The sequence below is a fragment of the Metarhizium acridum genome, assembly GCF_019434415.1.
Source record: "Metarhizium acridum strain ARSEF 324 chromosome Unknown scaffold_1, whole genome shotgun sequence".
NCBI lineage: Eukaryota > Fungi > Ascomycota > Sordariomycetes > Hypocreales > Clavicipitaceae > Metarhizium > Metarhizium acridum.
The window spans coordinates 2,670,988-2,685,962 of NW_027094015.1; the positions used below are offsets into that span (position 1 = coordinate 2,670,988).

Sequence of the window (14,975 nt, forward strand, 5' to 3'; positions counted from 1 at the left end):
GGTCCCGTCCAAGAAAGGATTCAGGTAATAATCAGAACGGGGGCGTGCGTGCATGTGGAATATTGAACATCTATTTCCCCTCGTTTCTGGCGGTAATTGTAGAATCTCAAAGGGCATCCCCCGGTCCGTTGGCGGGGATGAGCCAACAGTTGAAGTCAATTGCTGGCATCAAACTTGGTGTAAGAGACTATCATACCGTATACTATCAAGACGCTACGCCCCATGCATTTAAAAGCAACGCTCTGGTCTGAAATTATTGCCAATTGTTATGAGTATTGGGCACACTGGTACTGAGAAATCACCATCATTGTAACTACACCAGACGGCATGCGCAAAGTAGGAAACGTTGCAGGCCTGCATCATCTCATCCCGTCGTGTCCCCAGCCGGGTCCATGGCCAGCTTCACACGGCCGTGCCGCGCATCTCCCCGGCTGCGTCGACCTTTGGCTTCAGGCTATGTTGACCAGCTACCATGCCGACTGGCAGGTGAGTCGATTACGCTGTAACTGCTTCTTGTACAGGCATGCGTTTGATTTGCGTTGACGACGGCATGGTTCAGTGGCACTCCCGGCGTCTAGAGGCGGGGTCATCGCTGCAGATGGAAGCTCCAGTGGCTCCGCCCAGTCTCTCTCCGACAATCTTGCTGGGGCCCGTCAGAAGCTGCCGAAGTGGATCCATCTGTCCGATGATGCCAAGAACGTCGGGTACCTCGAACACCCAGTCAGTTCAGGACCTTTACGCTTCACTACCCTCGGCTCTCGCTGTGCCCTACTCGAAAATGACCAACACGTTTATTATTATTATTTTGCTTTAGAAAAAAAAGCTGCACAAGGGTATCCGATTTCGCACTGAACCAATTTCATGCCTCAGCGCATGCTCATGCGTTTTGAGCCGGAAACACTGCTCCTTGGTGGATATCCGACAGGGAGAAGCTTTGCCAGCACCTGAGACCTGAACCACCAATGACGTTGGCGACAAATAAGCAGCTGCCCAGGAATCGACGGGTAGGTTTGCTAGGGTTCTAGGCTCTTGGGATTTCTAGGCCCACTTCTTTTGTTGAGCTAGCCCGTCAAATCGCCCATTTCCATCAACAGCAAGGCGCAGGGCCCGGCCCACGACGGACAATCAACAACCATCGGAAAGCAAAATCACGCCGTGTCTCTGTCGCCGGAAATTGTATCGGGAATGCGGAGGCAGCGTTTGGCTACACCTTGCTTGAGCAACCTTATCATGACCGGTCTGATTCCCGAGCGATTCACCACCAAGACGTCCGTCGGCTGTGGCCTGGCCGACTTCTTCCGAACCGACATGCCCAAGTTTTGCACCTCGCGTCGACGGGGCTACAACAGACCACCAAATTTCCCATGGTAATTTTGTAATTGCAGTAATATGACTGGGCTACAGAAATGCCACGTTGTATTCCTGTCCCGAGTTCGGAGTCCAAGTTGACTGTGCGCTCCCGACGCCTTGCTTCCTTGACAATCGCTTCAACTACGTCTGTGGATCTATGGCCATGCGCAAAAAGCATATCGTACTTGCAATCGAGTAATATCACAGCTCACACATCATCAGCCGCCTCTTCAGGGTGTTGGGCTGCGGCTTAACAGCGCCAATGCCGCCGGTGGCCGATCCAGCCTTGTCGAATCTCCGACGGCTTCAACATCACAACACTCGCCTCCGGACCCACGTGTGTTGGTACAAGGATGTGATGGTGTTCGTTTTGTTCAATAAGAGACCATGTTTTACTCAACTCGACATTGTCCTTTGCCCAACCCCTTGGCCTTAGTTGCGGGCCCTGCTGCTTCGCATCCTTGTAGGCCCCAACTCTGCATCCGCGATATCCCTTGCCATATTGCCTAGTGGATAATTAAGCGCAGATAAGAGGTACAAAATTTCCAAAGAGACATCATACATACAGTCCCTCTAATTGATCGATGGAAACGTGTTCAGACGTCCTCCGTCCAGGACTACGACGACGCCATTGCAGTATGAGCCCGCTTTTGATGCCAGATACAGGATAGTTCCAGCCATGTCTGCCTCTTCGCCAAGCCTTCCCAAGGGAATCATTGTGGTCGGAACTACGCCGTATCCTCCTGCTTCACCCCTGTATTGTTGGATGGCGAACTCCGTCATTTCACTCGGGAATACTAGACGAAACTAGTCAGTCTCGATATCCGAGCGAACCCAGTCGGAGGTCCATATTCATGGCCGGGAACACTTACTTCCAGGGGCAATACAATTTGCCCTTCACATCAAATACGAGGAATACGTCAGGAAAAAAAAATCGAACGAAATAACGGCAGTCGCCGAGCATCAAAGACTCACCGTATGTTCCATCGGGGCAAAGCCGTAGCAAGCTGTTTCGATGCCAGGATCGCCGCCGTCTTTGACTGTCCATAAGCCCTAACCGGCAGTGGAAGTCTTGTTGAAACCGGCAATCGAGCTGGTAATGACTACCTGGGACTGTTGTGTGACATTCTTCTTCTCGTTCCCCTGGCCAAGCAGCTTCAAGAACGCCATGGTGGTGTACCATACTGCAACCGTGTTGACGGCGAACGTATCGACGTACTCGTTTACGTCCCGAGAAAAGTTGCCGTCTGCCCACTCCTCCAGAGTCGTTTCAGAAGTCACGGCCGGAGCTGATGGACCGGTAATGCCAGAGTTGCAAATCAGAAGGTTCAGGTATCCCGAGTCCTTTTCGACCAACTTCACCGCTTCCCGAAGACTCTCCTTGGATGTAACATCGCATTGTACGGGAATTACATTTGGTCCAACGGATGAAGCGGCCTTTTCAAGAACCTCTAGCCGTCTACCTGCAATATATACCTTGGCAGCACCATTCTTGACCAGTGCCTTGGCAAACATAAGCCCGATACCTGTGATACCGCAGTTAGACTGCCAAGTTCATGTTTTAAAATTCAAGTATTGACAGGCCCGTGCCTCACCTGTCCCAGCTCCGGTGATAAATGCAACGAGACCGTCCACGCTGAACAAGTCTAGGGCTGAAAGGGACGCGTTATCAGGTTGGGAAGACATGTCGGCTGTCTGGCTGAAGCAAAGCGACTCTACCTCGCTTAGAAGTGAAGTTTTGATATTTTGTACGGTGAATGCCGCAAAATATGGGCGTTTCTTGAATGAATATCCCCATCCCCCGCCCCCGGCAATGGTAATTATTAATAGTACGGAACTAAAGAATTCCGCTGAATTCCGCTTAGCTATGTCGCCATGATGTCACAGGGCGCGACAATACTCGCACTGTATTTTAAGGCGCGATAGCGCCGATAACACAAGGCCCAGTCACAGTGTCTGTATTTTATCCACACCATAATTTTTTTTGTTCGCGCTTCCGTAGTGGTGCTAGTTCATGGTGAATGTTGCATAACAGGCGGTTTAACTGACGACATGCCGAAACGAAAGCGCAGCGGCCAAACGAGCTTACATGATGTACTTGGCAAGTACCAGGATGAAGTGTTCAGAGCCTTGAAGGCGTCAAAGGGCTTTGAGAGGCAACGGCTTAGCAAGAGACTGCGAGACCCGGGCATCACACAGGACAAGGTCCATCGTCTAGAAAGAGAAATTGTAGTTCTCAAGGTGAGTGCCTGGAGAAGCTCCTAAAGTGCCATATTATAGAACTAATGCTCATGTGCGGCTAGTCTCTCGATCTACATCAAACCGCTCGCGCGCACCTGCATTTGTCGCTTCTCAAGATCAAGTCTATCGCCTCTTCACCAGACCTTCCTGAAGAGCTCCGGCGAGGAGTATCGAAGCCCGACTTACCAGAAGATGAACAAGCAGCGCTCCATAATGTCACGAGCGGGCTTTATAATCGTGAACCGGTGAAGCAGGCCGTGGGCCGAGCCGTCAAGGCTGTCTGCAGTGTGTTAAATGTTCCTGTTCCTGAGAACGACAAGCGGATACGCAAAAACAAAAAGGAAGGGGAAGGCCGGGAGGAGCAGCCTTCGGCTCGGGCGGAGAAGCTGCACGACGAAACCAAATCTGCGGTCTCTAGTGAAAACCCGGCGGATGAGTTGGATGAAGAGTCCGAATTCGAGGGGTTTAGTACGGATGTGGACGATCCTGGCTCAGTGGTTGAGGAACAGGAACTTGACAGCGATGCTGAGGCGAAGGAGGTGACTGAGTTTGATAGGCTTGATGGCTTGCTTGGAAGCTCATCTGATGAAGAGGACGATTGGAATAGCGACAAGTATGCCCAGTTTCGAGGCAGGGAAACGGTCAACTTGGATGATATTTCGGGATCTGGCTCTGGGGAAGAGTCTGAAGCGGAATCTGCATCGCAGGCCTCGTCTCAATCTCTGTCTCCTCCTCCTGAGAAAAAGCAGAAGAAGGATAAAAAGGCGTCCGCTAAGACGGGCCCCGTCAGGGATTCAACATTCCTTCCATCGCTCATGGGTGGCTATATTTCAGGGTCTGAGTCTGCTTCCGACATTGAAGAAGCTAAACCAAAGAATCGCCGTGGACAACGTGCGCGCCAGGCTATTTGGGAGCAGAAATACGGCTCTGGAGCTAAACATTTACAGAAGCCACAGAAGAAAAGTGGCCGAGACTCTGGTTGGGACATGCGTCGGGGTGCTGTTGATGCTGAGGATCAGGGCCGAAGGACGCCTTGGAAGAAAGGGATACAAAACCCTGTTGCAAGGAACGGCATAAGAGGTGATAGTGCGCCTGCGCCCGTTGCAAAAAGAGATGACGAAGGGAAATTGCATCCAAGCTGGGAGGCGAGAAGAAAGGCAAAAGAGTCACAAAAGGCGATAGCGTTCGCTGGTTCAAAGGTCGTATTCGACTAGCGTAAACGGCGCCAGACAATGTCTAGAACAATACTCGCATAGGTCAAACTTTCATGTGAACAATGCGCATGCATAAACTACCTAGGTACTCAAGTAGTCTTCCGAGGCTGAAAGCTGTTCCCTCCCTTTGTGTGCAACGATCAAGAGCTGGAAGGAGCGGAGGTGGCACGTTGCCGTCGTGCCAGATCATGTCTTGAGACAACGGTTCTCCAACGAGATCAAAATATATCCCACCACAAAATAAATTCTTGTACCTATGGAGTTTACTCGATCGCTTGACGTTAAGATCCGGCCGAGACGATCTTGATTCACGCAGAACCTAAAAGGCTATTTGCCCTTCGCGGCATTCCAGCAGACGAATTCCAAGCAAAACAAAGCAATGGGGCCTAGCAAAGATAATGGCCCGCGAGACTATCACAATCACTGTTCGAATATCTATCATGGAGCTTCAGGTGATCAAAAAGTCCCCCAGTATGGTCCATCAGGCTCGTTAATCTACCAGGCGTCCGGTTCATCTGCATTTGGCGACTGTGTCCGCTACCAAAACGTCGTGAAGCAAGCGGAAACCAAAATCCAGGACCATCTAAAACCTAGACGGCTTCATCACGCATCCGTAACGCTTGGCGGTGAATCAGAGATTCAAGTCGACGATGGAAATCATCTTTACTTTGTCAACAAAACCGACATCAGAGAAGTTGTGAAGATAGTCCTCCATACGTTTCAACAGGAGGCAGCATACCAAGACAGCATCAAACATGAGACTATTTCAGATCGAAATCCAGGTCAGAGCGGTCCCATGCTTCCAGAATTCGATAGCAACAGAAATTCCATCACCCCGCGCCTCTCTGCCGTCGCTGAACCCGCAACCACCATTAGTGTGCCAAAGACGTTCTTCGCCCACACGAATTGGGATAGCACAGAACTATCTGCGGGTTATTTGAAAGATGACTTGTCAACAACAACTACTATATTGTCTCGTGGGAGCGTATCCGAGATAGTGTGGGCAGAAAATATATCGTCTGGCGCTGACAGGCCATCGCGTTCCAGGTCGTCTGCAAAGACATCCAACAAATCTTCAACTCATAAACGCATACAAAGGCAGCCTATATTCAAGTCTAGTCAATATTAAGGTACTCTGACCCCCGAAGAAACGACAGCAAGGTACCTTATAAACCCATTGGAATCACTGTCATCGAACCTCACTTTTCACAAGCGAATATCTCGATCGACGGACGAGGAGTCAAACATGACCTCGTTCCCCGAGCTGCGACCACGTCACTGCACAAACGATTGGCTCCACCCACCCGCTGAGATCGAACAACTTACTCGAGCCCCGACATCTGACTTATACCATCGAGGTGTCGATGCACACAGTGGCAGGGCTCCCGCGTCTCCAGAAGGTGCTTGGCAAGCTCCCCAGCCCATAGCCATACCGTGTGACCACAGTATTTTCGACAAAGATCCTTTCTATTGCACTAATCTTTACCTTCACGAGCGTCGAGCAACCAATGGCTCGACTTCTACTGGCAAAATTCGCCAAGGAAGCTCTATTAGCTCGTCTGCCTATCAACGTCGCAGTTCTCAGGTTCCCCTTTCCTATGATTCGCCTTGGGACAGTCAGGAGGGTTTCATCCCTCGAATACTTGAAAAGCTTCGGCGAAACACCCAGTACGATCTTAACCATCAGGCATATCCACGACCAGATAAGAACGTTTGGTCTGCTGAGCGCAGAAAATCGCTTTCACCGGAAGCTAGGACGGATGCCAACGTTCGATCCAGAGACAGCATTGTGAAGGAACGCACTTTGAAGCCGCCAACGGCAGACAGCCTGGGGATATATGAAGCACTGACGGGGAGTAAAATGGTCGTCGGGAGAAAACGACATGACACCTGCTCAGAAGATAATCGGCCGCACGTATGCGAAAACGACATGGACCATACCAAGGGCAGTAGCAGAGTGCCAGCTATTTGAAACTAGGCAGAAGCAGCCAAAGTAGTGCCCTAGTACCTAATATACTTCTTCCGAATCCCTACAAGACTCCATATTTGATATAGAAGACGTCCGTGGTGGCTCAGATTGCTTGATTCCCCAGGTTTACTTGCACCACGGACACAGAAATCATGGACCCGAGAATAGGTTTTCTAACTCTATTATTAGAGAACACCCATGTGAGAAGCCAAGCACTGTTCTTCAAATATCAACCTCATTAAAGTCAAGGGCGCACCGCCACATAGTAGCGGAGAGATAATAATCAAACACACCCAAGTATAAGAAGTCCTTCTATATCAAGTACCGTATATACTCAAGAAATTCCACAACTCCATCAAGACGCTAAACCGCCTTGGAAGCCCTCGCTTTGTTCTCTCTATGTCTCTTCTCCTTTGCCGCGCTCTTCCTTCTATTCATCCACGACTTGTTCAGGTCCCTCCTATTTTCCCAGAACCATGTCTGGAAATCACTCGACCCCGCTTGTGCCTGGGCCGGGGCGCCTTCTTCACCATCGTCTGCCTCCTCCTCCTCCTCCTCCTCTTCTTCAGCGGCATCGTCCATGTCGGCGTCGTCTCCTTGTGACGCCCAAAAGTTCTTCATGCGACTGGGGTGTGCGGTGTCCGGAGTTGGCGCAGCGCTTCGGACGTTTCGCCATTCAAAGTCTTGTCGGCTGTATGGGGTCATGGGTATGGAGGGCGCCGCGGGTTCGTCTTCAATGTCATCGTCATCGGCGTCGCCTTCGCCAAAGAAGCTGAATGGCTGGGATTCCTGCGTCGGCGTTTGATTTGCTGTTGTTTCGGAAGGCTTGGCCCGTTTGTAGAGCGCTTCGAGGGGGTGGACTTTGCTAGCCGATGGGGTAGTGGGTGGCGGTGGGATTTTGATCTTGAGGCTTCTGGAGGAGCTGGATGACATGGGCCTCGTGCTGTCGGCTTTGTTGGTTGGAAACGATGCTGCGCCTTCTTCCTCTTCGCTCGAGGAGTCGTCGCTGGATGTGTCGTCTCCTTCTGAACTACTTTCACTGTCCTTCTCTCCAGTCTCAACTTTTGTGGCATTAACCGCTTCGGATTCATCCGAGTCGGAGTCCTCCTCCTCTTCCTCTGACGATGTTCCGCTGCTGCTGGTGCTGTCATCATCCGATTCCTCCTGTGCGACAGTCTCCCTTTTAAAAGACGCCTTGCGCTTCGGCGTCGTCACTGGCAGCTTTTTCTGCTTCACGGCCTCCACAACATTCCCATCCTCGTCAACCCAGCCTTTGCCTTCCACGAATTCTGTTGCCGGCTTACCATTTGTTTCAGGCGCCGTGTTCTTCAAGAAACTGGGGAATTTGGTGGTCTTTTCAAATTCGTGGACCGTGACCTCTCGAAGGTTTCCCTTCTTCTTTTTCTTCTTGTAGGCGTCTGCGGCAGGCAACTTGCTAACCGCATTCGGTGGCAGCTTTGTCTTGAGGAGACACTCATCCTGGTCGGTGTACTTGGATTTTTGCCTTCTTCTCTTCTCCTGGTCCTTGTCCTTGTTAGATTTATCCTTGCCCTTCTTGTTCTTCCGTTTTGTATCAGCGGACTCCGTCCAGCCTCGCTTGACCTTTCGATCCTCGAGCACAACTCCTTCCACCACATTGTGATCTCGCTTTCGTTTTTTTGAGCTCTCAGATTCGTCTTTGGACTTTCTCTTCTTGCTCCTAATCTCAGTGTCCGCATCGCCCGTGGGTTCGACTCGTTCCTCTGGCCGAGCTTTTTCAATCCGCATCTTGGAGCCCTTCAACGTGGCGCCATTGAGCTTCTTTTTCAGCTTCTCGGCCTCCATTTGAGGCAGGTCGACAAACCCGTATCGCTTCTCGGGGAATGTTTCAAGCGTGTGGAAGGAGATGTTGCGCGCACTGGGGAGCACAGAGGCTGGGATGACAATCTTCACAAGCTCCTGGTCCAGAGGCGTGATGTGCAGACGGACGTAGCCGTTTTCGTCCGCTGCAAGAGCCTTGGATCCTTTGTCGCCTTTTGTGGACAACAATTCTGGAGCCATGCCTTCCCTAGGCCCGTTGCAGTCGTGCGCAAAGTCGGATGCTGCCTGGTTGTGAACCGGAGCTGAAATTGCGGTCGATTTGTTGAACGGGCAGAAATACTAACTACTTGGCTGGCGGCTAAAGTTCTACGGAGCAGAGCTTTGGGCGCTAGTGGAGAGTGAAGAGAGACAAAGTACCCGCTCTATCCGTCAGGCGGGGCGGGCAACTTTCGATATGCTTACTTGCACGGAAGGCCCTGCGGACAATGCTTTTTTGGACGGCGAGGCAAAATTCGTACAGCTTCCCGCGGGGAACTAAAGTGGCTGCGTGGACTGCACACGAGTCAAATCGGGACCAACAAAATGCAGCACCCTTGGAGGGAGTTCGACTTTGACTCTGGTCACCGACTCGATGCCGACAAACGATGGCTGGGCCATGCTTTGAGGAAGATGCGTTCGACGGTTTCTGCCGCAGTTGTCTCGCACTCGGGTTGACAAGCAACAGGCAGAGCAGCTTACTACTATATTGCTTTGTCTCTTACGCATCAATCTTGGCTTCACTCCCAATAGCGCATAGCACCGTACCTTCAATCTCGTCACTGGTGTGCCTGCTAACTGGTCGAGGCTCGGTTTGATCCATGGCGGAACATGATCAGGATTGGTCTCCACAGCCAAGAACAATTTCATATCAACATGCAATGGCGGTTGGTCGATTTTGGACAATGGCACAATCACACCTTTTCTTTTTCTTCTTGTTTTTGACAAGCATACCTGGCGGCAAGTGACGGCTTTGGGCCGGAACACTTCCGTCTATTTCACACATGACCCTCAATTACAAAGCACCGACGATATTTGCGGAACTCGGAAGGAAATTGGAACGACTTCATTGAACAGTATTTTATTCGTTACCGAATTTTACGTCCTCCTTACCCCTCATTCAGAAACAATAGAGGTAGGCCTGGGGATTAGGTGGGGGAGTGATGAATAGAGTAGTATTCAAGAGGGATACGGAGCCGCGTACAATATTAAAGGCTTACATTGACACCCTCCCAGAGAAATATGTATAAAACCCCTGTGCCTCTCTGCTGTGCAACGTGCTAGATGCAAAGTTAGGATGACGGGTTCTCGACGCTTTGAAAGCCGGCTATCTGAAGTCTCCCAGAGAATCTCTTCTAAAGAGACATCATCTCTTTCAAGTCTATCAAGACAGAGCGGATTCAGATGAACGACGAATGTCGAGCACAGAAAACGCTAGATTGCCGAATGGAACATCTCCAAAGAGCACCAAGCCCTTTGAAAAGGTTGGAAAATACAAGGCCGATGACGCGTGTGGTCTAGCTCCCATCAACTGATGACAACAGGTCTTGATCGTGGGAGCCGGTCCGGCGGGTCTGTTACTCGCTATACTTCTCGCTCGAAGCCATATCCCGTCGACTGTACTAGAATCATGGGACCGTGTAGATGAGAGATTGCGTGCAACACAATACGGCGTTCCGGCGACGAGGGTATTTCGACGAGCAGGTATCCTTGATGATATCCGGTCAGAAAGCATCACGCACTTCCCGTACATCTGCTGGCGTAGTGTCCGGACTGGCCAAGTTCTTACCGGAATAGACCTGTCCGTGCTCAAAGCCGATAAAGACCGGATGACGATACTACCACTGAATGAGATTTTGCAAATCATGTTGCGACACTGCCGAGAAAAATATTCTGATTATATTACGTTGCTTTTTAACCACAAGGCTATTAACATCAATCAGGACTCAAGGTCAGCAACAGCGGTAGTCGAGGTTGGCGGTGAAGATGAAGTCAAACGCACCGTCACATTTGAGGCATCTTACATTATTGGGTGTGATGGCGGCCAGAGCACCGTTCGAAAAACACTTTTCCAGAGGAATTGGCCTGGTGAAACGTTTGAGAGTCGCCTGCTTGTTCAAAATGTAAGTCACTTGCTAATTAATCAACTATATTGTTAATAAAAATAAAAAAAAAGAAGAAAGAGACTGTCTCTGCTTTAGTCAGACTCAAGCGAAATAAACTGACCCCTCTCTCTAGGTATATTACAAAGGGTTTGCAGACAGTGGTTGGAATGGTGGCAACTACATGATAGACGACGAATTCTGGGGTCTTATTGCGAAACGAGGCAAAGCCAAAGGGCCAGAGGGTGAACTCTGGCGAGTTACATATGGTGATTCGGCCGCCGATCTGTCGGCAGAAGAATATCTGAAGCGCCGGGAACTCGCATTCAAGAAGATGCTTCCTGGACATCCGGACCCAAGTCAGTACAAGGTGACGCAGACAGACCAATTCCGCATCCACAATCGATGCGTAGAAAAGATGCGCGTCGGCCGAGTTTTCCTCGCCGGCGATGCTGCTCATGTCTGCAATCCCTTTGGCGGATACGGCTGTATGGCTGCCGTTTTGGATGTGGCGGGCCTCGCGGACTGTCTCATCGGATACTATGAGGGCAAAGCCGATGAGGACATTCTTGACGCGTACGCGGAAATCCGCCGAGAGAAGTTCCTAAAGTTCATTGACCGGCGATCTAGGAAAAACTTGAACCGGATCTCCAAGACAAACGCAGACACTGCTCTTGAGACGGACCCATTTCTAGCATTGCTGAAAGGCATGGAAGGCAACGCGGACGAGACGAAGAAGTTTCCTACTCGGTACGTATTCCTCGCCAAGATGGTTTTTCTTCCAAGGGATATGATCAGACAGCCTAACACCCAACGTAGAAAGTTAGCAGTATCGAGTTTGACTTTACCACGCTGTATAAAAGCCCGGTCGTAGCATGAGACAATGCGTCAGACTTCCGACTGGGAGGTTTCCAATTACTGCGTTTAGTTCTCAAAGACTTGCATTAGTTTTGAGAAGAAATGGTATGCTTACATCAAGCTCAACTACATCCGCGCAGAAAGAACATGTTCAATCCTGTACATTCTTTTTGTCTCGAATTCATAACGGACCGAAGTTGACGAGTGATGTCGCGTAGTAGCAAGGACCCTATTACTGCCATGGTCTGCCTAAATTAGCCGTAATAGCGCACGGATTGACTGGAGCTTTCAGATATCCTATCTGATGCCTCCAACCTCACCAGAAACTGCCATCTTTATCTTGCTTTCTATCTCTCACGACAAGCTAGCCCTGTCTTGCGCGGCATGGCATCGTCGCGCCATCATCACCAGGTCATCTCTCCAAGGGACCTGTCAATTTCTCATCCAGCGAGCGGATGCTAGCAAGGGATCTATTCTATGACGTTATTTGGCATTATTGGAACAAAAAACACACCGCAGTATACGACCAGCACGGTAAACGCGTTTTCTTTGCAAGTACTGATAGCTTGCTATCGGAAGAAAGGCTAAGCTAGAGAGTCATCACTTTACACTACAATTGTTTTTACAGATGAAAAGCAAGATAAGTACGCGATTGCCGAAAAAGTCTGACAATGGCCAAATTTATTTTTGCGTTGGTCCAATACGCAGACCTGCATAATGAAAATGAACTACTGCAATGCTACGGTGGCTGGCGACGTCATCACCGCACCACCCCAGGAACTGGTCGAAAATATATGTCCATAGTATTCCTTTTTTTTTTGCTTGGGTATCTATCGCATTCCAAAAAATCGTTTGAGAATACAAACCTGGCAAGTTTAGAGGTGTGCATAGTGCCTTGACGTCCACACCTTTGCATATTTGCCGGCGCCCCTCCTAATGACGCTAGCCAAAAATACATGATGCAGGGTTCTGTCTGGACGTCCTCATTTCATTTCTAATATTGTAGTTGGTGCTTTGCCTGGTGCAACATGTGAGGCGGCTGGCGATGTCACCCCTGGTGCCGCTTTTTGCTGCCGCTGCTCCTCAGCTGCGGCCAATGTCAGCTCGATGCCGGCCGCTTGGAGGGTTTGAGTTGGGCATTGTATCAATACTGAAGGATTTGGACCGGGCTTGAATGCGTGGACCAATACTCAGCACGGATCACCTTTTACCTTTGTTCGTGTCTGGATGTAGTCTGTAGACACTGGAGAATGTAGACTGTATGTAGCATCATGATTCTAGTCAGCGTGACCCCATATAATAGGCCACAACGTCCCAGATAGAGCATGTCCACTTCCCAAAAAAAGGTGACAAATCGATGGTGCTTATTCCCCCCCGTTTTTTTCAAATATCGTGCATGTTCGAAGCTCGTGACCTTGTGAGATCAACCAACATGAATACTGCTTTCAACAATCCAGCATGCGGCCCGTGCCCGACGCAAACAGAGCCGCTCTGACAACACTCGTACAGATGCGTAGACATCGTGACAAATACTAGCTCGAGTACAATGACAGCCATTCAGCTTACCTTGTTCCAAGCGATTCCTTTGCCACAGGGTGTCGGCTGGTTGGTGCAAGTTTCTCGGATTGCCCATCCAGGTAATACTGCGGTGAGGAAACCTGAATACCTTGTCGATAAGTCGACCTGCTCGAGAGGCGTCTTCTTGCCAAAAGAGGAGAAAAAGACTCCAAACCGTTGCTGCTAACGACTGCTCAACAATCAGATGAGTCTTGGGGAGTGTTGGTTGATGTTTGCTTTTCCCGGATGCTACTGACTTTGCAAATATGCTACAAGCCGGAAAGAGTTGAAAGTAGAGCCAATATGTGTATATGCTCTACAATGTAAGTTACCGTGGACTCACGCAAGTCAAGCCATACTCTGAGTGCCAAGTATCTATCTACCTAGGTACATGAACACTTGCCGTGGTGTCCGGCATCTGTTTGCGAATATCAACGGCATGGTTTGGGCTCGCATTGAAACACTGCCACTTCCCGATTGGCACATTTGCTGACGGCCACTGAAGACGGAAAAGACCGAGACTCCAATACGATAAACGGCCCCGTTTGATGCCGGTCAAACCCCTCTATCAGCTCAGTTGTTCTCAGCCACGCGCGTGCTGCGGCCGGCACGAGAAGCCCACGACCACGTCCCAGTACCGTCCCTGGATCCCCAAATACTTGGCCAAGTACCCAAGTATTCGTACTCGAGTCCAGTCTGGTCCCTGTATGTGCTGCCCACGTGGCACACACATGTACGGAGTGCCCAGTGGCCAAGTCCATACATCCAAGTAGATACATGACTTTTTCAGAGAGAGAAAAGGACTCGTGGGATGCCGACGAGCGCAGACCTCGTTGATATAGGTTGTGCGGCCATTTTAAGTTGTCACTAGCATAACCTATATTTTAAATTCACGTAATTAATAGCTGAGGCTATCGCGACATAGACTTGGACGGCGCGCCGCGATGAATCACCAATCTTATTAGTGCTTAACGTATTATGTATGATGCGTGTCCTTATGGTGTATTACGTGGTCATTGCGGCTTTTTGGCTTAGGTATGGCTTGTTGATGTAGTGCTTACATTATCATTTACATTAGGAAAAAAAAAAAGATAAAAATAATTAAACTAGGTAAAACCTAAAAAAAACCTAAAAAAAAACTTGATACATGACTTTATCCAGGTGCTCACCTATTTACCTACCTGATTAGGCAGTGTCGGCAGGCACTGCATCGTTCTTGCTCTGGGCGCAATTGCCGGGTATAAAACGTCCTGGTTCATTCTTCCAAGCCCAGGAGCCATTTGTTTCATCGCCAGACCCGTGTTTCATCCCATCAACTTGGCTCGCCAAGATACCATCAGAATCTTATCGCATCGACAACCAGGGCAACGCTCATATCTGGACACTGCAACATTGCTTTCGGCTGAAGTGAGACACGGCCAGCGCGAAGAGGTGAGCGACGTGGTGAATCAGTGACGGGGTTCGGCTTTGATCACACAGCCCCCCAAAGACTTTCCCCATCACCCGGACGGCAAATTTCATCAAGAGCCATACCATATGGGCATTTCATTGATTCCTCTCCATTTCTCGTCATCCCACCCTCTGCACGCCCAACACGCCGGCTTCCCGCACCGCAGCACGTTGAATATTGGGTGTCGTTTCTGTGCCTGAACATCTCCCCATTCTCCGACGACGACGCCAGCAGCTATGCCACATATAAAATCGCCACACCGACAGCATCTTGCAAAACCATCGTCAAGATCGACTCGTGCACAAGATGGACGAGGCCGGCCGCTGGTGGAGAGAATTGTGGCATGATTGGCCCAACGTATGGGACGTATGCCGTCGCCGCGGGCTGCTTAAAGCACT

The 14,975-nt window shown here is 50.1% G+C and overlaps 6 protein-coding genes across 6 annotated transcripts; 4 read left to right on the top strand and 2 right to left on the bottom strand.

Annotated features, from left to right (window-relative positions):
- Nucleotides 1–2,403: 2,403 nt before the first annotated feature.
- Nucleotides 2,404–3,036, bottom strand: J3458_000754 (uncharacterized protein; the record flags this gene model as incomplete). The annotated part of the gene is made up of 2 exons (XM_007812887.2): nucleotides 2,404–2,876; nucleotides 2,946–3,036. The coding sequence occupies 2 exons, from the start codon at nucleotides 3,034–3,036 to the stop codon at nucleotides 2,404–2,406; spliced, it is 564 nt and encodes a 187-aa protein (XP_007811078.2).
- A 348-nt stretch (nucleotides 3,037–3,384) lies between these two features.
- On the top strand, nucleotides 3,385–5,183 carry J3458_000755 (uncharacterized protein). The gene is made up of 2 exons (XM_007812888.2): nucleotides 3,385–3,591; nucleotides 3,654–5,183. The coding sequence occupies exons 1-2, from the start codon at nucleotides 3,403–3,405 to the stop codon at nucleotides 4,803–4,805; spliced, it is 1,341 nt and encodes a 446-aa protein (XP_007811079.1). The 5' UTR covers nucleotides 3,385–3,402; the 3' UTR covers nucleotides 4,806–5,183.
- A 1-nt stretch (nucleotide 5,184) lies between these two features.
- J3458_000756 (uncharacterized protein) lies at nucleotides 5,185–5,934 on the top strand (the record flags this gene model as incomplete). Its single annotated transcript, XM_066116319.1, has 1 exon — nucleotides 5,185–5,934. One exon carries the CDS (start codon nucleotides 5,185–5,187, stop codon nucleotides 5,932–5,934), a length of 750 nt encoding a protein of 249 aa, XP_065978201.1.
- Nucleotides 5,935–6,051: 117 nt separating this feature from the next.
- J3458_000757 (uncharacterized protein) lies at nucleotides 6,052–6,777 on the top strand (the record flags this gene model as incomplete). Its single annotated transcript, XM_007812889.2, has 1 exon — nucleotides 6,052–6,777. One exon carries the CDS (start codon nucleotides 6,052–6,054, stop codon nucleotides 6,775–6,777), a length of 726 nt encoding a protein of 241 aa, XP_007811080.2.
- Nucleotides 6,626–8,911, bottom strand: J3458_000758 (uncharacterized protein). Its single transcript, XM_007812890.2, has one exon. The coding sequence runs from the start codon at nucleotides 8,812–8,814 to the stop codon at nucleotides 7,138–7,140; it is 1,677 nt and encodes a 558-aa protein (XP_007811081.2). The 5' UTR covers nucleotides 8,815–8,911; the 3' UTR covers nucleotides 6,626–7,137.
- Nucleotides 8,912–10,475: 1,564 nt separating this feature from the next.
- J3458_000759 (uncharacterized protein) lies at nucleotides 10,476–12,770 on the top strand (the record flags this gene model as incomplete). The annotated part of the gene is made up of 3 exons (XM_007812891.2): nucleotides 10,476–10,733; nucleotides 10,849–11,675; nucleotides 11,789–12,770. The coding sequence occupies 2 exons, from the start codon at nucleotides 10,476–10,478 to the stop codon at nucleotides 11,584–11,586; spliced, it is 996 nt and encodes a 331-aa protein (XP_007811082.2). The 3' UTR covers nucleotides 11,587–11,675; nucleotides 11,789–12,770.
- Between the last annotated feature and the right edge of the window lie 2,205 nt (nucleotides 12,771–14,975).